At 43.4% G+C, this 24,731-nt stretch overlaps 1 protein-coding gene across 1 annotated transcript in view; it reads right to left on the reverse strand.

Moving 5' to 3' along the window:
• Positions 1 to 6,290: 6,290 nt before the first annotated feature.
• The window catches only part of rpa1 (replication protein A1), a 51,865-nt gene continuing 33,424 nt past the window's right edge, over positions 6,291 to 24,731 (reverse strand). Inside the window, exons 14-17 of the mRNA XM_010891754.5 lie at positions 20,219 to 20,395; positions 16,781 to 16,888; positions 16,400 to 16,486; positions 6,291 to 7,214 (exon numbers count right to left, since the gene is read on the reverse strand). Of these exons, the coding sequence (XP_010890056.3) occupies positions 7,107 to 7,214; positions 16,400 to 16,486; positions 16,781 to 16,888; positions 20,219 to 20,395 (480 nt within the window). The 3' untranslated portion in view covers positions 6,291 to 7,106. The remainder of the gene's footprint in view (positions 7,215 to 16,399; positions 16,487 to 16,780; positions 16,889 to 20,218; positions 20,396 to 24,731) is intronic.

The following is a 24,731-nucleotide window of genomic DNA, read 5'->3' on the forward strand; positions in this document are numbered from 1 at the left end:
TGGGGAAATTAGCACTCAGATGGTACTGGGTAAATAAATGTATAGCACCGATCGACTTTCAGGTTATCAATTTGCAGTTCATTTATACCTAGCCAACTAAAGTAGCTTGCTGTAAACATCTTTTGATGTTGTAACTGCAGTAGTATTTGCGCTCTACCGTGTGTTGGACACAGCCCATACCAACAGTCATGTGAATGCCTTATCACATGCTCTCTGCCCAGGAGGACAACCCAGCAGCCTCAACAAACTATTAAAGGCCTCCCACATGGACGCGGTAAGAGGGGAGAGAGTCGAAATAAGGAGTAGAGGGGAAGGGTGGGAGGGAGGAGTTGGAGGGGAGAGAGAGAGGGGACAGGGGGGTTAAAGGAGGAGAGGGTGGCCAGCCACAGAGCCAGCTGGAGAGCACGCCCCCGTTATACAACCAAACAGCCTGTCCTAACCTCACCAGAGGGACCTGCTAAAAAGGCCTTTTTTTAGACTGAGTGAGAGCAAGGGGAGTTGAGAACAGAATGGTGCAAACTCTGAAGCAGTCAGGGAGGGGGTGGGGTAGTGGTGCTGGTGCTGGTGTGAGTGAAAAATCGCAAATATAAGTCATCTGTGCTGGTGCAGTCTTCCATATGATTTAACGTAAACGGCCTTAGAACAGTAGGTGATAATAGATGCACAGCAGGTGGGACCACTCGTTGTACTTGATCCTCCCTGTTACGTCAGGGAAGAAAAAGGAGTTTCAGAGGAAACAGGGAGACAACCAGTGAGTATATGTCTAAGACTTCTCTACATGTCAATGAGCTCTGACACACCAAAGCAATATTCATAGCATGCCTCTTTCTACTGTCTAATCATTTGTAATCTTGACACTTCAATGAACTCTGAGATGATATCACCGCTCAGTATACATTGATTAACAACCCTTATGCAAAGCTATGGGTCATCCAATTAAAAGAAGCCCAGACAAGGTCAGCTCCACCTGTACATACGAAAATACACCACAGTGGCTTTCAAAGGACCCTGTGTGAGATACTTTGTCAGATTCATGAAACTTCAGTTATTCTGAAATGAGAAACCTCATCTGGTGAAGCGTTTTCAATGACGTGCCAGACCTTTGATGTTCTACCCTTTGTTTTGGATTTTTTTCTTTACATGAATGATGCATTGTGCATCTCAAAACGTGCATGCACTCACACACGCACCAGCACGATCAGGAACGCACACACACCTTCTGGTGTTTTTATCTATATACCGGGATGATCATCTAGTCTTTTAAAAAAATATATATACCAATATATGGATATTAAGTATGGTCATTTTTTTTTCATGTTTTACCATGTAGCAATTTACAAATGAGTTACCAAAATTTGTACGGGTATAATTGTCAATTTCACGTCTTAAACCCAAATCAAAGAGTGGGAGGAGCTTGTGAACTCTTTTTAATTGTCATATGAATGATTTTGATGCAGCTCAACACTGGAACAAATAGTTTTAGGCCGCTGCAGCAGTTTCAATGGAAAATTGAGCCCTCACACTCACACGCTCCACCACTTACCTTTATTGAAAACAAATAGTCAACGTTTTGATCCTGCAGGGATTTTCTCAGGTCTTTTCTTGATGCTGCAGTTGGCAAATTATATTGTGCTACTGTAGTCACCCTCATGACTCATGGCAATCAGGCAGCTGAAAAGTGCAGTCAGCTACATAGAAATAAATGGCTTAAGGTCCCCATGTGGTCTTTTTCATTTGGATTTTTAAATCATTACTTTGTCTAATAAATCACTGTGTGTGTTCATTTAATTTTCAATAGAACTCCTAAATACATATGTTTCTTATAATGTATATCCCTGAGCCTCATTTGGCCATTGTAAATGCAGTCTTATTCTGTGGGTGTCTTAGAATTGGATTCTTTACTACACATACACTGAAGTTCCATTTTCTTTATAACAGCTCCTTCACTAAAAGGGCATTATGGTAATTTTAACCATTTTAGATTGTTATTTTGACCTTTTAGAGTGGAAATATAATACCCAAAAAAGGAAAATCATTTTTGATTACATAAACCAGACAGAAAGGGAAGGTGGGGTGTTTTGCTTAAATTCTGTGGTAATACGTACTACCTCAAACATTTAGTACATTTTCTTTTACATTTAGGGTCTGTCTGTATGGTTATCACTGAGAAACTGCTATTTATTCTGCTACAGCAGTACAGGCAGCTGTGTGCGAAAACAAGCTAGCCATACAATGGTGTTTCAGGGGATGTCGATGAATATCTTTGTGAATGTAATATGTACCAGGTGTTAGTAGAGGAGTTAATACACAGATGTAAGGAAGAAACACTGGGATTTAATCTAAAGGAAGTATCTGTTTGTCAACAGAAAAACAAGACCAGTAAAAAACAAGAGTTACAAGAAGCATAGAAAATAACAGCAGCTCTCATCGTCAGTGGCAGAGTTTTTTTTTCTGTCATTCAAAAACACATGTCCTTATAATCAGTGCAGGAGAAAAGCAAACAAAAGCCCCTATCTATAACCAAATCCAATTAAAGTGGAAACAGGATAGGAGCCTGAGACACATTTGTATCTCCAGACTCAATCTGCACCACTTTTGAGAAGTAACAACAATTTATTTGATCACAACAATTATTGTTACTATCGGCTTTCCACCTGCCAGACGTTTGATTGTCTGAGCAATTTTCTGCACTCACTTAAGGGAGAAAGGCAGGCAGAATCTCTGCTGAGCCTATTTTCCCTCTGTGAACGCAGGTCCGCTGGGCAGCTGCTGAAGCGTGGTGTTGGAGTCACGTTAGCGGAGTGTGTGGACAACAGGTGACAGCACTGGACCTGGATGATTCACTGCAGACACACACACTCAGCGACCGCCCAGGGATACCTCATTTAAATATGTTAGCCCGCAACTCAAAAGAACAATTGAAAAAAGGAATTCAGACTTTTTGTGTCTGTGTACATGTATGGGCAGTGATGGCACCCGTGACTGGTGTAGGCCTGAGAACGTGGCCCAGGCTCCCGAATATCAGTACCGTGAGTTTGCACTGATTACTGGGGCGGTTCAGGCGTGACAGGGCCTGGTACTTAAACAGCTTGTCAACAAAGGCCTGCACCATGTAGCGGTCAAATGAACAGCCCACTTCCAGAACGAGTTACTCCCTGTAGCTTCCCACCACATCAGGGTTATTTGAGACACGTGAGAACTTAACTTGAAGCCAACTTCCTGGTACACAGTAATGCTTGTGGATGTGCACTGGAAGTGATAGTTCTCTCAGCTCAGTGGCTGTCAGATGGAGTTCCTCAGGTCTACAGTTGTACTTGCCCTTGTAAGAACCAAAACCAGCCCAGGAAGTTGTTCACAGTGTTTGGGGCCAATGGGATCTATCTCCTTGTCCAATATTGCTCCCTAATAGCATTGCCACTGTTAATAATAATAGGTATTAACGCATTTTTCACAAATATGTATAAACCAGAAGTACATTAAATGAAAATCTCCAGTGTAAATCCACCACACATTCAGGACACCCACATCCCCCTCTACTCGACTCAAGAAAATAACACCATGTGGAGTGTGTGTTTAAGCTACCTTCTCACAATATAAAACAGTTTTTGTGGTAAATTATGTTATTTGCCAAGTTATGTCACTTGGTCAACAGGTGTTGAAACTTCCATCTTCATGAACCCAGGCAGAGAGGAAATGTCCATTATGTCAAGCCTGGTTGAATACTCATTGCCAAGCGCTTTAATGTCCTCCACCAGCACTCGACAGTAACATTAAGCTCGAAGTCATGACGAGAGTACACTGCGTTTATTGGTGTAAATGTTAAGGGCTTGTCAGTTTCTCGACTTAAACCAGTGGTAGCCTCCACTGTGTCACCCAGAGTACACTGCACATTTTCTTTAACTTCTCATCCAGACATTTCAAAAAATCATCTGTGCGAAAAAGCACGTCTCACACACACACACACACACACACACACACACACACACACACACACACACACACACACACACACACACACACACACACACACACACACACAGTGACGGGGCACCAGCCGGGACCATGAATCTTGAGATACACCGACTCTCCATCCATTCCAATTATAGCAGCACCCCAGCGGGCCTACTGCCCATCTGTCTCCATGGTGTCAGGGCCAGGCAGGGCCTTAACGCTCCGCTCCCTCAGCTCAGCATGCAGCACCAAGTCACTAGAGCTCATCAGCACAGGCTGAAGAAGAAAGGGGCTCTGGTCAAAAGTAGACAACTAGGAAATAGGGTCATATTTGGGACGCAAATTAAAACTTTACAGAGCGCATTTTGAGTCATAGAAATGGCAGCCGATAGTTGACCCAGGCTCACACACAGCTGTGGAAAAAAAAGTTAGATTAGACCATTATTAGGTTACGCAGTTTCCTTATTTCAGGGACACAATTATGTGGGACACATTTTAGGAGGAGACCAATAGATGATCTGATTATTTATATTGGGGTCATATAGTGCAGTGAGGAGTAGACTGTCAGTCACAGAGCAGATTGTATTACTCTAATGGCTCCTTCTATTAATATATATAATTGAGTTAACCATTTCTTACCCAGCATTTATGAAGTTCTTGTCTCAGTCAGTCAGACAATACTTTTTCCCCCTCACACAGAAACATGCTAACATAAATGCGGACGCATACACATTCAACTCTGCATGTGTAAAACTGTCAACACATGGAGTCCCTAAGAGCCGGTTACTTCTTCGCTCATCCAAGATGTAAATGATCAACACCTTCCTAAGGAACCAGACTGACAGAAGCACGACACGATTCACTTGGGTTCTGCTCCAGCTACCAGGTAATGAACAGCGATCCAACATGCAGAAACGGTAGCTTCATGCATCAGGTTACCGGATACTTTATTTTTTACACTGCAAAATCAGCTAATCAAAATCACTCCAGTATACTTGTGGTCTACTGCTAGGAAACACACAGGGCATATTTCTAATTCATCTTAGAAAACCAAACAGCCGTGCTCCACGGAGCTGCCCACCCGTAATACTGAGTTTAGTCAGGTTCAGACTACTGCAAACCCTACGCACTGTTTCCACAGCAGTCTTACCCTGGCCAAAGGAGCCAGAAGAAATGTTGGGGCTACATAAATCTACTGTACTATTCCTACTTTAAAATCAGAGGTCATCAACTGTACTATTCCTACTTTAAAATCAGAGGTAGTCTACTGTACAATTCATACTTTAAAATCAAAGGTCATCTACTGTACTAATACTTCCCCTGAGGGGAAATGTCTTCTAGTCCCATATCCCTGGTAATTCCCTGCCTGTACTCACCCTGGTTGTCTAAAACCAGCAACAATAAGCTCCCGTTAGGCGAACGACAGGCTGCAGTGAGGACATCTCAGGTTAAGCTTGAATGAAGGGATGTTTTTTTAAGTTTTGAATTAGCCTGTGCAAGATGTAAGGTCTATTAACAGAGTTAGATTCGACATCAAGCATCTGACAAAATGGTCCTTGGTTAGCTGGAGTCTCCGCCCATCCATCTCAGTGACTTTGCGTTACCAAATTGTCAGAGCTCAGCAACGATCACCTGCTCATCCCTAATAGAGTTTGTGTCCACGGATACACACCTGACAGACAGGTCGGCCGACAAGTGGACAAGAACAGGCCTCGGAATTCAGAGACGGTCTCCCCTTTGACACAAGTCATCTTCAGCCAAAAGACACCAGACAGCCCATCCAACAAGACAAATACAGAAGACCAACAAAGAAACACTTACAGGGTGTCAAAAAAAAAAAAGAGAAAAGGAATCGATATCCTGAGGGACTGCTAAAAAAGACCCCTTTTTAACAGTGAGGAGACCGCTTTAATCCATCCAAGCTACACACAATGGTCCGAAGATGCAGCGTTCAGCGGAAACGCGATGGTTATCAGAAGAAAAATGGTGAAGCAGAGCTTTACTGATGTTCTGCTTTAATATAACATGGAAGTCACGACTGCAGGAGGGAATCTGTGGCACATCTGAGCCCCACCTCTGGAGATACTATGCCTAACAAATAAAACCTCATGTTCTATTATGGGCACTACTTTTGGCCAACCCCTGGTGAAGGGAATGCACTGTGAAGGCAATACCATTTGGGACACATCTAGAGAGCACGGGAAGCCAGTTACTGAATAAATCCTTTATATTCCACATAAAACCCAGGCTACAGACAGACCATAGACCCACGGACTTGTCTTTAATGGGCTGAGACCTGGGTACCCCCAATCCCGAACAGCATATTGAACAGAACAAAGTGAAAAACACAGAAAAATCTTTATTTTATGCAGTATTACAATGACATGCATTGTGTCCAAAACACTCCCAACTTAGAGGTACTGAAATAATGACATAACCATATATCTACAAAAATACAGCACAGTGCATATCCCACAAGCCTACTGTGTGAGGCTGAAATAGTGAGGTGGGGGGGCAGGGGGGTGGGGTGGGTAGCTGGTCTTATCAGGGATGTGCAGATCCAGGCCAGGCATAGCGATGGTGGGAGCGACAGAATTAAAGAAAGCGCTAGCTACAGCACTGACAGCCTCCGCTGAAGACAGCCAATACAGCAACACATGCATGCAGTAACAGCTGGCTGGCTTAAGACAGCCACACATCGGTGGTTTCGGTGGTTAACACTGTCCCACCCAGTCTCCATCCCTCCTGACCTCTTAAAAATCCCTCTGTCGCTTCATTTTATCATCCACCCAAAGATGTCACTCACTGAATACTAAAAGGACTAAACTGCCCCAACAGCACTAAGGCTCAGAAATGACTGGTTGGTCCAAGAAGACAAAAACAAAACTACAGAGAGCATTAAAGGAAAAAAAATCTTAGGCGCAAACGTAAATGGACAAAGCTAAATACAAACATTGAGCAAAGCACAGAACAGCAAAACCCGTGGGCTGTTGTGAATTAGACAGTGCCCTATGGGCTCCGGTCAAAAGTAACATCCTATACAGGGGATAATTTCAGACAACTGTCAGTCTGGGTGTTGGGAAAGGCTGCATCAGCAGATGGGATGAGGGAGAGAGGGGAGCTTGATTGTAGCTGAGGGGGCAAAGGGAGCGTTCTTATTGGGCGGCCGCCATCTTCCTGATGTTTATGATGAGTCTCTTGCTGTACTCCTTATGGTCCACAGGTTTCACATCCATCACCGTTGCCTTGATGCGAGACTCATCCTTTAGGAACGGGAACAAAAGGAATACATGTTACAAGATGTCACACTGTTTCCTTTGACAACCTGTCTACAGCCCACCCGACTGCCCTCGAAACCCAGACCCCTATTTTACTGTTCATTATAAAACCACATCCCTCATTTCATTGTGAATGCAATGTGCGCAGTGAATTAATGTAACCAATTAATTTAATATCTAAAGAGAATTACAGCCACAGTACAAGATAAAAGGTCTCCGGAGATTCAAGATGCTTGCAAGAGCAAAGATGGAGGCAGAAGGTAGGAAAACGCAAAAGAGCTTCCCTGAACCCCACTCTGGTTTATATCCCAAAGCTAAAGGCATGGGGGTTGGTTTACTGACCAAAGGATAGTGAACTAGCCCTGGAGAATAGACCCTTTTATCAATTAGGGACACATTCCAATCTGTACTGGGGCCACCTCATAAAATAGAGTGGCGTTATCACCTCGAGAAGCAAGCTCGTTAGGCAATGACAAGCAAACCTTCTGGTCCCTGCATTCACAGCTTACAGAAACATCTCTAAACCAATAACATTCCAATGATGGCCGACCAGGACAGAAATGAAGTACATAATGAAGAATCAATGATTATGTAAGTGTTTTCGGTTCCTTCAGCTGTAGCCTTGTACTGGGCAGGGAGGTGCGATTTTGGCTGTCAGTGGCACAGTGAAGCAGCCGTAGAACAGTGGAAAGTGATCTGCTCAGTTTACAGGTGGAATATAGCGTGAGGTAACAGCTTTTAACATTATATGAAATGCCATTTGTAATCATGCCGTGAAACAAGCGGGTATAATAGCTTTTCCCCTGCCCCCTGACAAAGGTAAATGCTACAGGCAGCAGCTGTTATTGTTACAAACATTTGTTTCTTTGTTAAACATTTTGAGTGTAATTCATTTGCCAAAAAAAGATTTAAAAAATGACAGCATTTTTTTCCTTCAAATTTTCTATAGATACCGCAATATCGTTACAAAGAATTATTTCGGCCACGATAATCGAGTAGTGAAAATCTAATATTGTGAAGGAGCTATTTCCTGTACACTAAAACTCCACCAGTTAGCAACTGAGTTCCATCCACGGTCTACAGCGCTGGTGATCAGACTTGGGGGTCATCTGATCAGAATATCAGCCAAAGACAGTCCATATATGGGCCACATGTTCAGCCAAAGACAGCAGACAGTCTGGTAACAGAGAGCATAGCCAACATTTATGTTAAAGTCAACAGTTTGATAACCTGTACTAAAGATCAAGTTAAACTTGTGTTGACAGATGGATCACAAGGTCACTTCCCTGACATGGCGTGGTCATGGGCTTTAGGGATGCAGGCACAGGGGGCCATTCACACTGTCGCCATTCAACCAGAGGTAACATGGAAACCAGCAGGTCTTCTGTTGACCCCCCCCTCCTCCCTGTACATAGCAGACAAAATGCTAAATCTCTGGAATCAACTGGCCAATATATTCACCATAACAGTCCCTGTGGTGCAGAGAGACATGGGAAGGTGTATTGGGCTGTATGAGGACCAGGGGAGTAAATGGGACTAGTTACGCCCCGCACCCGGCCAGACAGGCAGCCCCGCACCCGGCCAGACAGGCAGCCCCGCACCCGGCCAGACAGGCAGCCCCGCACCCGGCCAGACAGGCAGCCCCGCACCCGGCCAGACAGGCAGCCCCGCACCCGGCCAGACAGGCAGCCCCGCACCCGGCCAGACAGGCAGCCCCGCACCCGGCCAGACAGGCAGCCCCGCACCCGGCCAGACAGGCAGCCCCGCACCCGGCCAGACAGGCAGCCCCGCACCTGGCCAGACAGCCATGAAAAAAGGGAGCACAGCCCACAGGCTGAGCTGCCTGGCCTAGTAGTGCCTGGCCATGCATGGCTAACTGTGCTGTTAGAGTAAAGTAGCTACAGCAGTCAGCCCCACAGCACTGTGATTTGCATCTAGTTAACACTTAAGATATGTACTGCTGCTTGGGGCTTGGCAGGGTCTGAGGAACGGCTAACAAACTGATGACTGACTGTGGTGTTACCCGCACCCTGTGGTGTTACCCGCCCTGTACTCCTCACTATCAGGTTGAGTTTAAAAGTTAATGCTGCAGTCTGGATGCTCCCATCAACCTTCCTTAAACAGCACCTGGTACAACACTGGGGTTAGGGTTAAGGCTACATATATAGAAACCTTATGGTTCAGTGTACTACTTAAATGGGGGATTAACATCAAGGGACAGAGTGTCAGGGACCGAGTGTATTGGGCATGTAACAGGACCGTGCCAGGGACAGACTGAGTTGGGCATGTAACAGGACTGTGCCAGGGACAGACTGCGTTGGGCATGTAACAGGACCGTGCCAGGGACAGAAACAGGGAGTTTGCAGTGGGTGAGCTGGTGAACACAGGTTGATACCACAATACTAGAGATGATTAACATAAAACATTTAATTTTGTTGCCCGCAGTCGCTCTACTTTTGTCCCCCCAACTCATCCTCCGCCGCCCCCCTACTCCGAACACACACGGCTCTCAGCGTTGCACATGGCTCACACACACACACAAACCACACACACGCGAGTCAACTGCACTGCAGTCCCACAAGCAAGTGTGACAGAGTTCGTCAAGCGATTAGTGTTGGTCACATCTTGCCAGAAAGGCAGGATTTATATGGGCAAAGCATGGAGAATCAGCCTGCCGTTTGCTATGCAAATCCACATCACTTCTCTGCAGCTACTGCATTGGCTTGGGTCGGGCATGAGATGGGATGGAAGGCAGACTTCCAGTTGAGAGCTTGACATGCTTTTATGTCTGATGTGGCCTGATTTCCAGCGTTGCCCAGAGTCCCAAACAACCACGTGAGACAGATTAAACCAGTTACAGGGACTACACTACAGCGGCTATGTGGAGAATAACAGCACTTTGTGACGTTCCATCTGGGTAACTTACAATCACTTACAGGTAAACTGGAAATCACTTAAGAGGATCCTGAATTCTGAATGTTCCCACACCCCCCGACTCCTCACAACGATCATGTGTTTTAAGAGGCGAGTTTATTATTGCGGTGGCCAAAGGGGCCTGGTTGTGGAAGGTGCTGTGTTCTGGCACGGTGGCACCACCTGCAGGTGGCCGGAGGAAGCAGCAGCTCAACAGTGCACACCTGCTGCCACACAAGGATGCTAGAGGAATCTCTCCAAAAAAGGTGGAGAGATCACCCCAACCTATGGCCTTATATTACTTGATGTAGGTATGAGTGAACACTAAGTTCACACTCCAAGTGGGTGTGGAGATTTTTTTCATATGGCATTGACAGAATATTTGTATGTAACCTTGTATAAACGCCCTGGCGAAACCGATGCTCTCGCCCTCCAGTGTCTTCACATTGAAGGAGCCCTTGACCAGCATAGACACCCCTAAGACGATACAATTACATACCCCTCCACTTTAACGAAAATTGACCGTTCCTACAGACTGTGACATGATAGTGCTCGGCTTTATGAGGCAGAAGGGTTGTTCAAAGTGACACGCAGAACGGCATCTCTAGACACCCAATTCGTCAGTACTTGCATTTGGCATGAAGACTGTCACACTGGGTTCCACTTTCAATAGAAGGAACAGCATGAATGTACCGCAGTCCAATCTGCAACTGAGTGACGCCACATGAGCATGTACCAATTTCCCTGAGGAATGTTTCTGAAAGCTCTAGAATCCATGCTCTAAAGCAGTGTTTCCCAAACCCTGTTCCTCAGGACCCAAAGGCTACACATTTTTAGATTTTGCCCAATCACTCAAACACCGGATTCATATTAAAGACTTGATGGTGGGTAGATCAAGTCAATCAGGTGTGTGAGTGGTACGGGTGACCATTTGAATCAGGTGTGTGAGTGGTACGGGTGACCATTTGAATCAGGTGTGTGAGTGGTACGGGTGACCATTTGAATCAGGTGTGTGAGTGGTACGGGTGACCATTTGAATCAGGTGTGTGAGTGGTACGGGTGACCATTTGAATCAGGTGTGTGAGTGGTACGGGTGACCATTTGAATCAGGTGTGTGAGTGGTACGGGTGACCATTTGAATCAGGTATGTGAGTGGTACGGGTGACCATTTGAATCAGGTGTGTGAGTGGTACGGGTGACCATTTGAATCAGGTGTGTGAGTGGTACGGGTGACCATTTGAATCAGGTGTGTGAGTGGTACGGGTGACCATTTGAATCAGGTGTGTGAGTGGTACGGGTGACCATTTGAATCAGGTGTGTGAGTGGTACGGGTGACCATTTGAATCAGGTGTGTGAGTGGTACGGGTGACCATTTGAATCAGGTGTGTGAGTGGTACGGGTGACCATTTGAATCAGGTGTGTGAGTGGTACGGGTGACCATTTGAATCAGGTGTGTGAGTGGTACGGGTGACCATTTGAATCAGGTGTGTGAGTGGTACGGGTGACCATTTGAATCAGGTGTGTGAGTGGTACGGGTGACCATTTGAATCAGGTGTGTGAGTGGTACGGGTGACCATTTGAATCAGGTGTGTGAGTGGTACGGGTGACCATTTGAATCAGGTGTGTGAGTGGTACGGGTGACCATTTGAATCAGGTGTGTGAGTGGTACGGGTGACCATTTGAATCAGGTGTGTGAGTGGTACGGGTGACCATTTGAATCAGGTGTGTGAGTGGTACGGGTGACCATTTGAATCAGGTGTGTGAGTGGTACGGGTGACCATTTGAATCAGGTGTGTGAGTGGTACGGGTGACCATTTGAATCAGGTGTGTGAGTGGTACGGGTGACCATTTGAATCAGGTGTGTGAGTGGTACGGGTGACCATTTGAATCAGGTGTGTGAGTGGTACGGGTGAACATTTGAATCAGGTGTGTGAGTGGTATGGGTGAACATTTGAATCAGGTGTGTGAGTGCTGGGGCAAAAACAAAAACATGCACCCTGAAGAGCAGGACTGGGAAACACTGCAAAAAGAATTCAGGATGTTCTGGAGGCAAAGGGATATGAGTGGGCTATGGATGGGTGTACCTGACACAGGCCACTAGGTATATATTGTCAGAAAACATTGTTAAGCTGCATATCTCTTCAGCATAATTGATTGTCTCTGCTAGTCTGTCTGTTTAGCGCAAGCAGGTACATAGCTAACAAGGTCACCTGTGTATTCACATCTAATTATACAGGATAATCTCCAATGAATGATGCAAACTTCTGCTAGAGTCACCTAAAAATGCAGGTCATAATCTCCAGAAAAGAATGTTAAGCCAAACATTATTATAGACCCACGCTCATGTCGATTCCATGGCACTCATGCTACAGCCCTGTCAGGAACCGTAAACCATGGCAACCATGTCAAAACAATAAGACGGGTTATTACCATGCCAACATGACTCAATTACACAGTAATTGATTCTGCTGAAAGCATAGCAGAGCAACAGAAAAACACTAAACTGAAAATGAGTTTGCAGAAGAACGTGTTTCAACAGGAATTTGGGTTGAGGCATGACCCGGATACCCTTGAAACAGAAGGGTACTTTAAGCTGCAGAGCTGACTGGTTCTTCATCCTCACAAGGACGCATAAACAGACGCACTCGGGCGGACAGACACGGTTGGACAGACTGACAAGGACAAATGCAGACACACGGACACAAAGTGGTCACTTCCTGACAGCCACATCATCTGGGCGCCTGGATGCATCTCAACACAAGGCAGCCTTAAGGAAGTGACCAGCCAAACCTCTCAGATAAGGTGACCACTGACTTTAACGAGCAGGCCCATTTTTCTACCACCGCCTTAAGATGTGGGATTATGTAAACCATGTAACCTTATTTTGTACAAATCAACCTATGCTCTTCAGTAGTATTATATCTGACTATCATATTACTACACACACGCGCATAAACAAAGAGGTATTGTAAGTAGTAATCTTGTCAGCATACTGTTGAGTCACACAAGAAGCTTAAGAAATGTAAACTGCACTAACAGTCATGTATATGCGGACAATCCACATACACTCAAAAAGCACAAGGGTCTTGGATTTGTGGAAATGTACAGTGTTTAAGATTTTGGTATCTCAATCTAACCTAAACTTCATCTGAAACTTACCTAAGAACACAAATGATGCAGATATTGCACACGGTGGTTACAATGTATTTAGAACAGATGGGTTGGGAAAAGCTGGAGGCGTGGACATTTTTACAGAAAAATCCCCTTTGAGTCTCTTGTGTCTATCTGCATTCATAAGGAATTTGAATTACTAGCCTGAAGTATTCAATTTGGGAACATTTGTACAGTTGTTGGGAGTATTTCCACCACCATCTGCCAAGAAAGGTATACAAAATCACCCAATGGACTAGATGGCCACATTCATATCAAATGAAGTAATAATGCAGGTACACTTATTTTAAGAGTCAAGGGGTTTAAACATGTTCAAAAGGAAAAATAACCAATTTGCATAGTTAAGACTGGCTAGGGGTCTACTGCTGTAGTAGGTGGTGACACACATTCTTGTCTTACTCTATAGTTGTTTAGTACCATACTGTGGAGGACCAATACACTAAGTACTTCCCAATAGCCTAGTTCAACTGACCTGCTGACAATGCACACCTCGCTGCTGGCTGATTGTTGACAGACCAACTAAGATTAAGGAGGAGGGCAATTACTGCAGCAAAGGAGCAGGATTGTGCCCCAAAACAAAGACCATCATTAAATAAAAGGCAGTTCTGCTGAGTTGTTCTGCAGAGGTTTTCACAGAAGGCAGGCAAGGAAGACTGTTATTAAATCAAAGGCAGTTCTGCTGAGTTGTTCTGCAGAGGTTTTCACAGAAGGCAGGCAAGAAAGACCGTCATTAAATCAAAGGCAGTTCTGCTGCGTTGTTCTGCAGACGTTTTCACAGAAGGCAGGCAAGGAAGACAGTCATTAAATCAAAGGCAGTTCTGCTGAATTGTCCTGCAGAGGTTTTCACAGAAGGCAGGCAAGGAAGACCGTCATTAAATCAAAGGCAGTTCTGCTGAATTGTTCTGCAGAGGTTTTCACAGAAGGCAGGCAAGGAAGACAGCACGCCAGTCCTGCACTTCAGTCTCATGGCTTATTAAGAAAATGTTATTTTATAAAAAAGGTTCTCTCATTTTGCACTTCGGCTGCTCTGTCAACTGTGTTTTTTCCTATCACTGTTTGCTCCTGTCTTTGTAGTTATTACAGAGTTCCCAATTCGGCAACTACACCCCTTCTAATCTAGTACCCCCTGCTCACACAACCATCTGTAATACCAGGTCTCCAGCAGCGTTTGGAACTGTCAGGCTGCTGTCAACAAGACCAAGTTCATCTCTTTTTCTCTCATATTTTGTAAATCCAATATAACAATCTTCCCATTTATATATAGTGCCTTCGGAAAGAATGAATCCCCCTTCACTTTCTCCAAATGTCGTAGTGGTCTAGACTGCTACATTCCCAATGTATGACTTGTTTCAACCTATACGCAACAGCCCAGAACGACAAGGCAAAAACAAGCGTTTAGACATTTGCACCAAATTACAGAAAATAATATACTGAAAAGTATTCAACCACTTTTTTCATCAAGCCAGAGACCAATAGCTTGTGATCTTTAATAAGTAGTAACATTTCAGTTTCTCTGGATATGGCAGCAGTAACATTTGGTTCAAGCTGCAGAAATAATGCGGAGCAACGTGAGTTTCTCATCAGGGGTCCCTTTATTAAGTTCTCAAAGAGGAACAGAGAGTTTAGGGATAGACAGACCACTGAAACATCAGTCCAGTATATAGGAGTACAATAGAACATAGTCCAAAAATGTTCTAGTCACTGACACTGACTTCTTAAACATTGTGAGGCCACACTAAAAGCCGTAACAGCAACCAGCTGTTAGCTATTTACCTTGTGTGCTGCCAGTCGTGGGACCACCTACCTGACCCAACTAGTGAATGTGATAAAACAAAATCACCAGCATTAAACATTATAAATATAAAATTGCTCCTAGGTTTCTAGACCATTTAACTGCAAAATCAGCTGGCTAGTAGCAAAGAAAGTACAGCCCTGATTCAATCCATTATTGCTCACTGGTTCCCGCCAATTTGTGATCATTTACGAGTTTACCAGTTTCGCCCCATTAAAGACAAAATTCTTAATGTACAGAAGTGTGTATTTTGAACCTTTTTTCATACAACTGAATTCAGCTATACATAAAATGCTATACAAAACAGTATGGACTAATCCTGCTTATAAACAATCTAAACAGCCACACTATCTATCAGTTACCAACAGTAAAATTTGATTATGTAGAGCCAGTTGCACACTCCCCAAATTCTAGCAGATCAAATCAAGCAAACAAAAATATTCTGGTCGGAAATGTCTCTCATTCATTGGGCAGATATTTGGCGCTAAAATGGAAACACAATAGAAGGACAATAACTCCATGCGCGAAGCCCCGGATTCAGGTATTATGGGAATCCTCAGTGTCTGATTGTGACAAATGACAAATTTCATCAAGGTCATCATGTCATACAAAGCTAGATCTGACACAGGGGCAATCGTGGCACTTATCCACTGGTCACTGAAATCCCTTCTTAGTTAACCGCTAAAAAGTTTGAACACCTCAGAGTTGTTGACCAGTTAGCGTGCCTTTGTACTGTAGGTAGCAGGCAAAATGTAGACGTGTAGAGTGCCCAACTTACACAATAATACATAATCAATTCAAACCACAACAGACTCCACTTGCTTGATTACTTCCAATATACATGGGTCAGACCGGAACAGGACCGCAGCAAGGATAAGTTGGATGGGGCCCAATATCACATTGTTTAAGTGGACCGGAGTGTGATTTGTGCGTTCTCACATCCCGTAAAGAAGCGGACTAAGGAGTCAAAACAATCCAGGTTACGATTCAACTGGACCAAACAAGCTAGGTTTGAAAGCAACCTAATCTAGCTGTCTTTATACAACCGATATTATTGACAAATCAGAAACAATTAAAAAATTATACTAACATAAATGTATCCTTGGTTTCATAATGTAAGAAATCCCATTCAATTCTGTAAAGAGCTATTTCTCATCTGGAGCTTAATTTGAGCACAACATTTTTTGTATGTCTGAAAAACTAGGCATTAATGAATGGATGGCATCAGTGTAGCCTATTCTCCCTCCCGAAATGAAGCACAGGAACACACCCCATTTCAGAAGACTTTACTTACATTATAAGTCTCTAGCTTCACTCGGCTTCGGAACACATATGTGTGGAAGTTAGCCTGCTGAAAGATCTCTTCGAAGGCAGCTTCATTCTGCATAAAAATTTACAAAATATGCAATCAATTTAAAACATTTAATAAGCATTAAATCACTGTTTTAATCAAGACGGTGGGTTCTAAATCAAGGCATGAATCCCATCTACTTACAAAAGAAAATTGTTACATAAGAAGTGCTAAATAAATCCCACTGATTATTTCAACAGAAAACCTTGAGTTACAGAGGCGGTGTCAGGCCAACTGAGACTACACTGCACAGCCACCTTCTCCAATCATGGCAGAAGTAGCAGGCAGTGCCTGGGGTTTGAAGAACCATGAGCAGAGGCTTACCGAGTCCTTAAGTTGACCCAGGTAGGCAGCATTCTGTCCCAGTATGGCTTCGGCACTTTCCTGGAAGCAGGTCACCCACTGGTTGTCCCCATAGTCTGCTATGTTGGCCTGCAAGGCAAGACAAGGCACAAATAAGTGTTGTTATGATCCACATGGCAGGCACGGAGACAAAAACAATCAAATATTTTACCATTACAAATGAGAACATGAGATTAAGAGAAATCCAGGACATTTGGTACATCTAATTAGGGCGGTTCTAGATGAAAAACTGGATCTGCCCATCGGGGGCTTTCACATGATCATGTGACCGGATTGCACGTTGAAATTCAATCAGCAACAGCACACCTGATTTCTACTTAATATGGAGTGGATTAGCTGAACCAGGTGTGCTGGTGGAGACATTTACCAGATGCAAACACCAGAGCCAGTATGTGTAATGCAAGCTAAACAGAGGAAACATACTCACTGTTTATGCTATCAATCAGTAAAAAATAGCAATATGCTGACTGGCAGAGTTACAAAACAAAAGCTGCTTATTTCAGATGTCTGGATGCAAGAGCTTGCTTCCTGACTAAATTATTGTTATTTTAACGCTGCTATTTTTATTTAAAAGCCTGAATGAAAAGGCCTCAGTTGTTGATTGTTTCCTTGGATTGCTGTAGATGAGTGACAGCACGGAGGAGTGAACGCTATAGCAGTTAACACAACATAATTCAGCTTGAAACCCAACAGAACCCAACAATACAATTTATAACTGCTGGCCAATATTTTATGCTTGTAGCAAAGCCAAAATGATAACATGACTGTAAGGAAAGAAAGAAAGAAAAACTACAGTGGCTGTCAAACGTATTGACCCCCTTGGACATTTTCCACATTTTAGTACAATAACATGAAACCAAATTAGGGGTTTATTGCCACTAACCAAAACACACAAAATTTCCATAAAGTCAAAGTAAAAAAAATGAAATCAACAAACTGCTGTAAATGAATTACAAATACAAAACAAACTGATTTATCACAAATATTAACACCCTTCAAAAATTTGGTAGAGGCAACTTTGGCAGCATTTTAGCCATGCGTCTATTTGGAAAGGTCTTTAACAGCTTTGCACAACTGGACAATACAACTTTTGACTTTCTTCTTTGCAAAATGGCTGAAAATCGGTCACATAGGATGAGGACTTGGAAGGAGTGTACAGCAATTTTAAACCCTCCACATCATCTCAATTGACGAGGTCCTGGCTCTGACCGGGCCCTTCCAGGACATTTACCTTTTTGTTTTTAAGCCACTCCAGTGATGGGTTGGCTATACGTTTGGGGTAACTGTCCTGCTGCAAGGTCAATCTTCTCCCAAGTCCCAGGTCTTTTTCAGACCAAAAGGTTTTAATCCAGGACTTGGAGGTACTTTGCTGCATACCTTCCAAAACTTTCCAGTTCCTAACACAGAGTAGCATCCCCTTAGCATGGTGCTGCCGCCACAGTGCTTCAGGGTATGGATGGTGTTTTCAGGATGATGTTTGGTGTTAAGACTTCTGCTAAACATAGCAAGCAGCATTGAGTATAAAAATATCTATTTTGGTGTCAACAGACCAGATCTTCTTTTTACACTTTGCATATTCCATATGCCTTCAGGCAAACTGTAGCCAAGATGTCCCATTCAGGCCTCTTGTGTAGCAACCCAGGACGTAGGCAGTCTCTCAGCTTAGCCATGGAAGACCATAATTGGCATAGACCTCTTGACAGCCTCTCTGACTAGCGTCCTCCGCACCCAGACAGTTTGAGGTCGGCCGGTTCTTGACAGATTCACAGTTCTGCTACATACTCTATTTCTTGATATTGGACTTTCCTGTGCTCCGGGGTTTATTCAATGATTTGGAAACTTTCTTACATCCTTTTCCTGACCGGTGCTTTTGAAGTATCTTGTCCCAGATTTGCTTTGAAAATTCCTTGGTCTTCATGATGTAGTTCTGTTAGGAATTATACTATCCAAGTGGGATGCCTAAAAGCCAGAGGGGTAGTTAACCTGAAATCAAACACCTTAACTGCACACAAGCGGACACTACTCATCTAATTGACTTCTAAAAACAGTTGCATCACAGATCAGACAGGTTTGTCATAGAAAAGCGGGCAAATAATTAGGCAAACAATTCTTCTCAATTTTATATAGGTAATTACTTCAGATTTTCTTTCTCACTTTGACAGTATGGACTTGTGTTGATCAGTCATGTGGTAACAATAATATTTAGAAAATTCCACACGTATTTAATACTTCTGAGAAACACTTTATGGAAAAATTCAGTTCTTTTAAACTAAACAGCAGAACAGAAAGGAAAATGCTCAGGTATGTCACCATGAGGCCTTTAGGTGATCTTAAAACAGCTATAAACAAGGCATAAGATCAGAAATACATAAAGAAATCCTGTATGCAACAAGCAACTGAAGGAACTGAGCAACAAAACAACAAACATTTAACCAGGCCTAAAGCATTATATTTGGGACAAATCCAACTAAACATGGTTGAGTAACTGCCTTCTGATTTTCAGGCATGGCGGTGGATGCATAATGGTATAAGTACACATCACATTAGCAAAGACGTTTTGGTCAATTGAAAAGAAATGGGATATAGATAAGAACAAATAAGAGTTAATCATTACTGCATTTGCTTGTGGAACTAGAATTATCAGATTTTTTCTTTTCTACTGGATAATGCGAGTTCATGCTGAATTATGTTTGCAACTCCTGGAAGCTGTGGCATATACTACTGCTATGAATGCTGGACCTTATACATGGGGAAGGATGCTTCTGGACACTACTGGTAAATTCAAATTTGCTCCTTCCAGATTATTTTGAGAAGCTGTTGTACTTTTATGACAGTTGTGTCACAGCCAACAATTGAGTCTGCAGCTACGGTGAAATTCCCCTTAAAAGAATAATTGGCAAATTTTGCACAGTCCGGTTGCGTAAAGCTCAGAGGATTCACAGGTATAACCGCTGTCAAAAAGGATGTCTAACGTATTGACACAAAGGGGTAAAAACTTCTCTAAATCAAGGTGCATCTATGTTGTTCTGTATATGTTTGATTTAGGAATATAACTTCCACATTAGAGAATTTTTCAGGAGCACATTTTCTTTTAAATAATACAATTCCATTTCAATTGAGTTTGTACCACAACTGGAATGATCCAAGGGGGGTGATGACATACGGAAAACAGCCAGCAGGAACAGCTGCCTGGTCATGTGAGGATAAGACTGATTGAATAGGGACCTGGGGGCTGGGTCAGTAGAGGGCAGATGCTGTGTGTGTGTGTTAGAAACTGAAAGTAAGTTCAAACAAGCATACCAGGGTGCAGTGCGAGTCTTCTTAGTAACTGTGTGCGTGCACTGCATTCAGCCATCCGGACAGACGGCAGATTTAGACAGAAAGAGCTGAGCAACTCACAGAGAGAATAAGTCGGTACTTGAAGTTGGGGAACTCTTTGTCACATTTCTCACAGCGGAACATCCCGTTCTGCTGGTCCACCACCTTCTTGTTGCAGTCCTGGCTGGGGCAAGCCTGGTACAGGCAGTTCTCCTTACGGATGAACACTATGGTGGCAATGCAGCTGAAGTAGTCCGCCTGGAAGGACAAACAAGACAACATTAAAAAAATAATCCCTGTTCTGTGAAAGGCGATATCATATGCCTTAAATGCAGACCGAGTCGTCTAGACACAAAAACAAAAAACATACAACTTTCCTGAAAATACTCCTTAGCAGTTTTGAAATGCACACGCTAAATATGTGTTGCAGAACACCATATACTCAATACATGCAGATGAAGTAGTCTGAAACGGAAATAAAAGAACTAAATCTGTTCAATAAAGAATAAGACAGACATTCAGATATTCTGTGCTGTAGGAGCAGCAGTTTTAAAGATCATGACCATGCTGTCTGCATCATAGTGGAACACCAACACTCCCCCCCCCCCTTCCCTCTGTGTGCCAGTCCCCCTTCTTTCTCTCCTCTACCCCTGCATGTAGCAATGGGGTCAGAGGCCAAGCTGGGTCACACCCACAAGCTCCCATTGGTGGAGGGAGAAGAGCAGACTCCTCCCCACCACTCTGTCCCAGATAGCACCCAAACTACTTCTGACCAGAAAACATGAGACACCAAATTGCATCTCATTATGGAAAGGCCCCGAGGAAAGGTTGAGGCTGTCGCTACAAATAATTCACAGGACAAAAACGGATGGGCTCTTAAAAAAAAGCATAACACTTCAATACACAACTAATACCTACAGTAAAACTCTGGTTTTCATAAACTAGATGTCCTGCATGAATTAATAGAAAGGAACATTGCCTGGTGCACGGAAAGGAAAGCAGGGGACAGGAAATAGACAACATATCTGCTTAATATGCACTTGCGAATACTGCATGCACAAAATGCGTCCTTCCTCTATGTTTCACAGTCTAGATGAAGGCCCAGGGCAAAATCACAACATCCAGTTTTCTAAGAAAATGAATAGGAAAAACCAAAAGGGAACATTTCCCTGCACATTGTATAATGGATTGTTCTCCACTTACTCCATACTGCTAAGTGCTGACCACTTGGTTAGTATGCTTAATGAATTCAACCCCAATTAACTTCCACAGAAGGACAATTAATATTCTGTGTCACATCAGACAAATAAAAAAGCTTTTGGGAAGCAGCCAATTAAAAGAAAATCTCCCTTTTAACACATGGGCCTATCCCTTAAAAACAAGAGCTGATTTACCCAACCTCATCTTTCACAAAGAGCACCAATTAATCAAGTTAATGCCTCCGCAATTAAAGCAACGCTTCCTCTGATACCCACCAGGGGAGACAGCTGAGGCCTCGTCTCCCCGCCTCCCGTCCCCTTCACAGGCCGTGTCAAGCCATAGTGAGGAGGCGCGCTGTGGACGGGGTTGGTTGTTCGCTGTCCAGAGGGCAAGCCGCTGCTCTGGAAATTTCAGATTGTGACACTGACTTTGTGACAGGTACAATTAATTGCGTCTGACTTGCGAGAGGCCTGGAGAGGCCTGACCTCACGACCTTCATGTCTGGAAGTCTCCGCAGAGCAGAAGCAGCGCCAGGAGGACAGGCTGAGCTAGAGTCAGCTCCTCTGTCAGCCTCAACCCCCCCATCACACACACAGACACTGCGGGCAGAACTTGTCCCGGGTCGCACCGACTTCTTCCTCTACAACCACAGCTTCATAATCTAACTCAAACGTCAGCCATCACACCTGCTTCGCGTAAGGAAAGGCGTCGACTAAAGACGAAATGCTTACTAACGCAGACAAGTTAAAACTCCCTGAACAGAGACCTAACGGGTTTCAAGACCACATGTAGGCGGGGATACATTTTTACAGTCCTGACTGTCTTTCTCCACCAGAACACTGATGTAAATAAACTCTGAAAACTCATCAATATCAGCCCCCATTCAGTCAGTTTATATCCCTGCTTTGAACCACCATCTATCCACATGCCTTCCATGGTACATGAATACTGTATGCACCTATTGAAACCTGGGTTTCATTGTTTACATAACATTCAATTCCTTTATATCTTCAAAAAGTATATCCTCAAACTTGTATCACTCGTTGGTATTTTTTTGCTCTGCTAGTAGGGGAAATTGTTTGAAAGTTGCTAGCATGGGAGAGTAGAGGAATACGTGATATTTAGTCTTTTTATCTATTATTTAGAGATCCACTTGGGTTAGGGAGTATTTGTAAAATGTCTCTACATTTCCCCTTCAGAAGGAATTGTTTTACCATCCTGAAAGTCTGAAAAACCCAAACATTGTTCTGAAATAGAAACACAAAAAGAATGTATCTGCTTTAACATAAACTAGAGACATAAGCATTTTGCTTCAGCATGACACTGGCCTTTAATCAATCCAAAAGTGACCACTCTGAACTGACCATGGTCAACACAGCAGTAGAGCTGGCAGGACCAGATGAATTGTTGTCTGCTCTGCCCCCTATCACTGTAGAGGGCACGGCTCACTGGCAAGTGGACACCCTGTTCCTCTTCACAAATATCAGAAGAAATTCTCCAAAACACTCATCCCGCGAATGAAGGCTGTGTAGTAACTACAGACAGCGGACATCTTGAATACGATTCACAGCGTACCATTTCAGTTACTAGTTATATTATGTTGGTATTATTTTATCAAACTGGAACGCATCGCTCAAATATTCCAGCCTTGTTTAGCCACTATTGTCTTAAAAGCTAAACCTAAACATCTGGCAAATTGATTTTCAACATGCTTCACCCTGGTTCACCTTTGGTGTGCACGTTTGATCATCAGCTGATAGGAGCTACTGGGCTTGTCTGTGGACAAGCCATAAACATTACCTCAGCGCAGCATTCCTAACTGCTACATTGAAAACTTAAAAACAGAGTTAGAACATCATTTGGATCTATTTGTAATTTGTTTAGCAGGATACATTACCAAAGACCACACGTTCCTCTTTTCCAAGAATAGCAATGAAAGGGTTAGATTCACTATTAAAGGAAAATGAAAGTAAGAAAAATCTTATTTTCCTGCCCTTCAATTTTAATTCTGATGTGATTGAATTACTTGAAATGGACTGCTGTTATGTATTTGTAATATTAGTAGATCCTAAAAACAATAAACCTTAGAAAAATACAACTGAGAAAACTAAAATCTGGGAAAATGTAAAATCCAAAAAAGGCACAAATTGACTGCAAAAGACTTGAGAATAATTAAATGCGAAACTACCAGGATCCCATAATCCTCCAGAACCACCGGATTCCAGAACTGCAACCTACCTGGAGTGTCCAGAAGTATAAGGAGTCAGAGACACGGCCGAGGCCAAGAAGGCAGAAACACGATCACCACGGAATAAGATTCACAAGTTGAAGTGTCAAGATTGGTCAAGAAATACCTGAAGACAGATTATTCAAAGGTTTTATGGACAGATTAAATTAGAGTGACTCTTGATGGGCCAGACAGAAGGGCCCATGGCTGAATCACTAATGGACACAGGGCACCACTTCGAGTCAGGCGCCAGGAAGGTGGAGGAGGGGTACTGGTAAGGGCTACTATCATTAAGGATGGATGGAAAACTTCATACCTACAGCCAGTTTCCGGAAGATACTTTCTTCAAGCAGTGGTACAGCAAGAAGTGCTCAGTATTCAAGAAGGCCACGTATAAAGGCCAGAATAATGACCTGCCCCCTTTGTCACCTGACTTAAATACTATGGAGAACATTTGGGCCCTTCTCAAATGTGAGGTTTACAGTCAGGGAAGACAATACACCTCTATGAACAGCATTTGGGAGGCTGTGGTTGCTGCTTCAGTGAAAGTTGATTGTGAACAGATCAAGAAACTGACAGACTGCATGGATGGAAGGCTCATTGCACGTATTGAAAAGAAAGGAGGCTGTATTGGTCACGGAATCATTTTGAAAGGACAGAAATGTTATTTAATGGAAAAATGTCTCAACACTTTAAGTAGCTCTCACATCTGGAAATGTTGAGACCCAGCGAAAGATAGTTACGTATAGTACGTTTTCAGCTGTGTTACTGTCCATTACTGTTGCAGTTAAATGTCAGCAATTGAGATCATTAATCCTCAACAATTTACATGTGCCTGCATCTTTCTGCTTAGGAGCCCATGTGCTTTGTATAGAAAATATCTACAGACGTGACACATGCTGTGTGAAGGGCCAATATTTTGATTAAGGCATTCAGCAACTGTACAAATATTAGCGTGTACAAAACAGATGCAAATGACCAAGATGTGTTGTTACCAAGGTTCTATGAAAGAGATGCCCTGCTGGGCTTTTCACACACAACAATGCCAATGGTTCAACAAAAAATGTGCGATAAAGAAAAAACATTGTGTAATTGAAGTCCTGTGGGCGACAAACAGGGGTTGCTGATGAGAGGCTGAAGGAGAGTGGCAAGAACTGTGCAAGCTGA

The sequence above is a fragment of the Esox lucius genome, chromosome 1 (genome assembly GCF_011004845.1).
Source record: "Esox lucius isolate fEsoLuc1 chromosome 1, fEsoLuc1.pri, whole genome shotgun sequence".
NCBI lineage: Eukaryota > Metazoa > Chordata > Actinopteri > Esociformes > Esocidae > Esox > Esox lucius.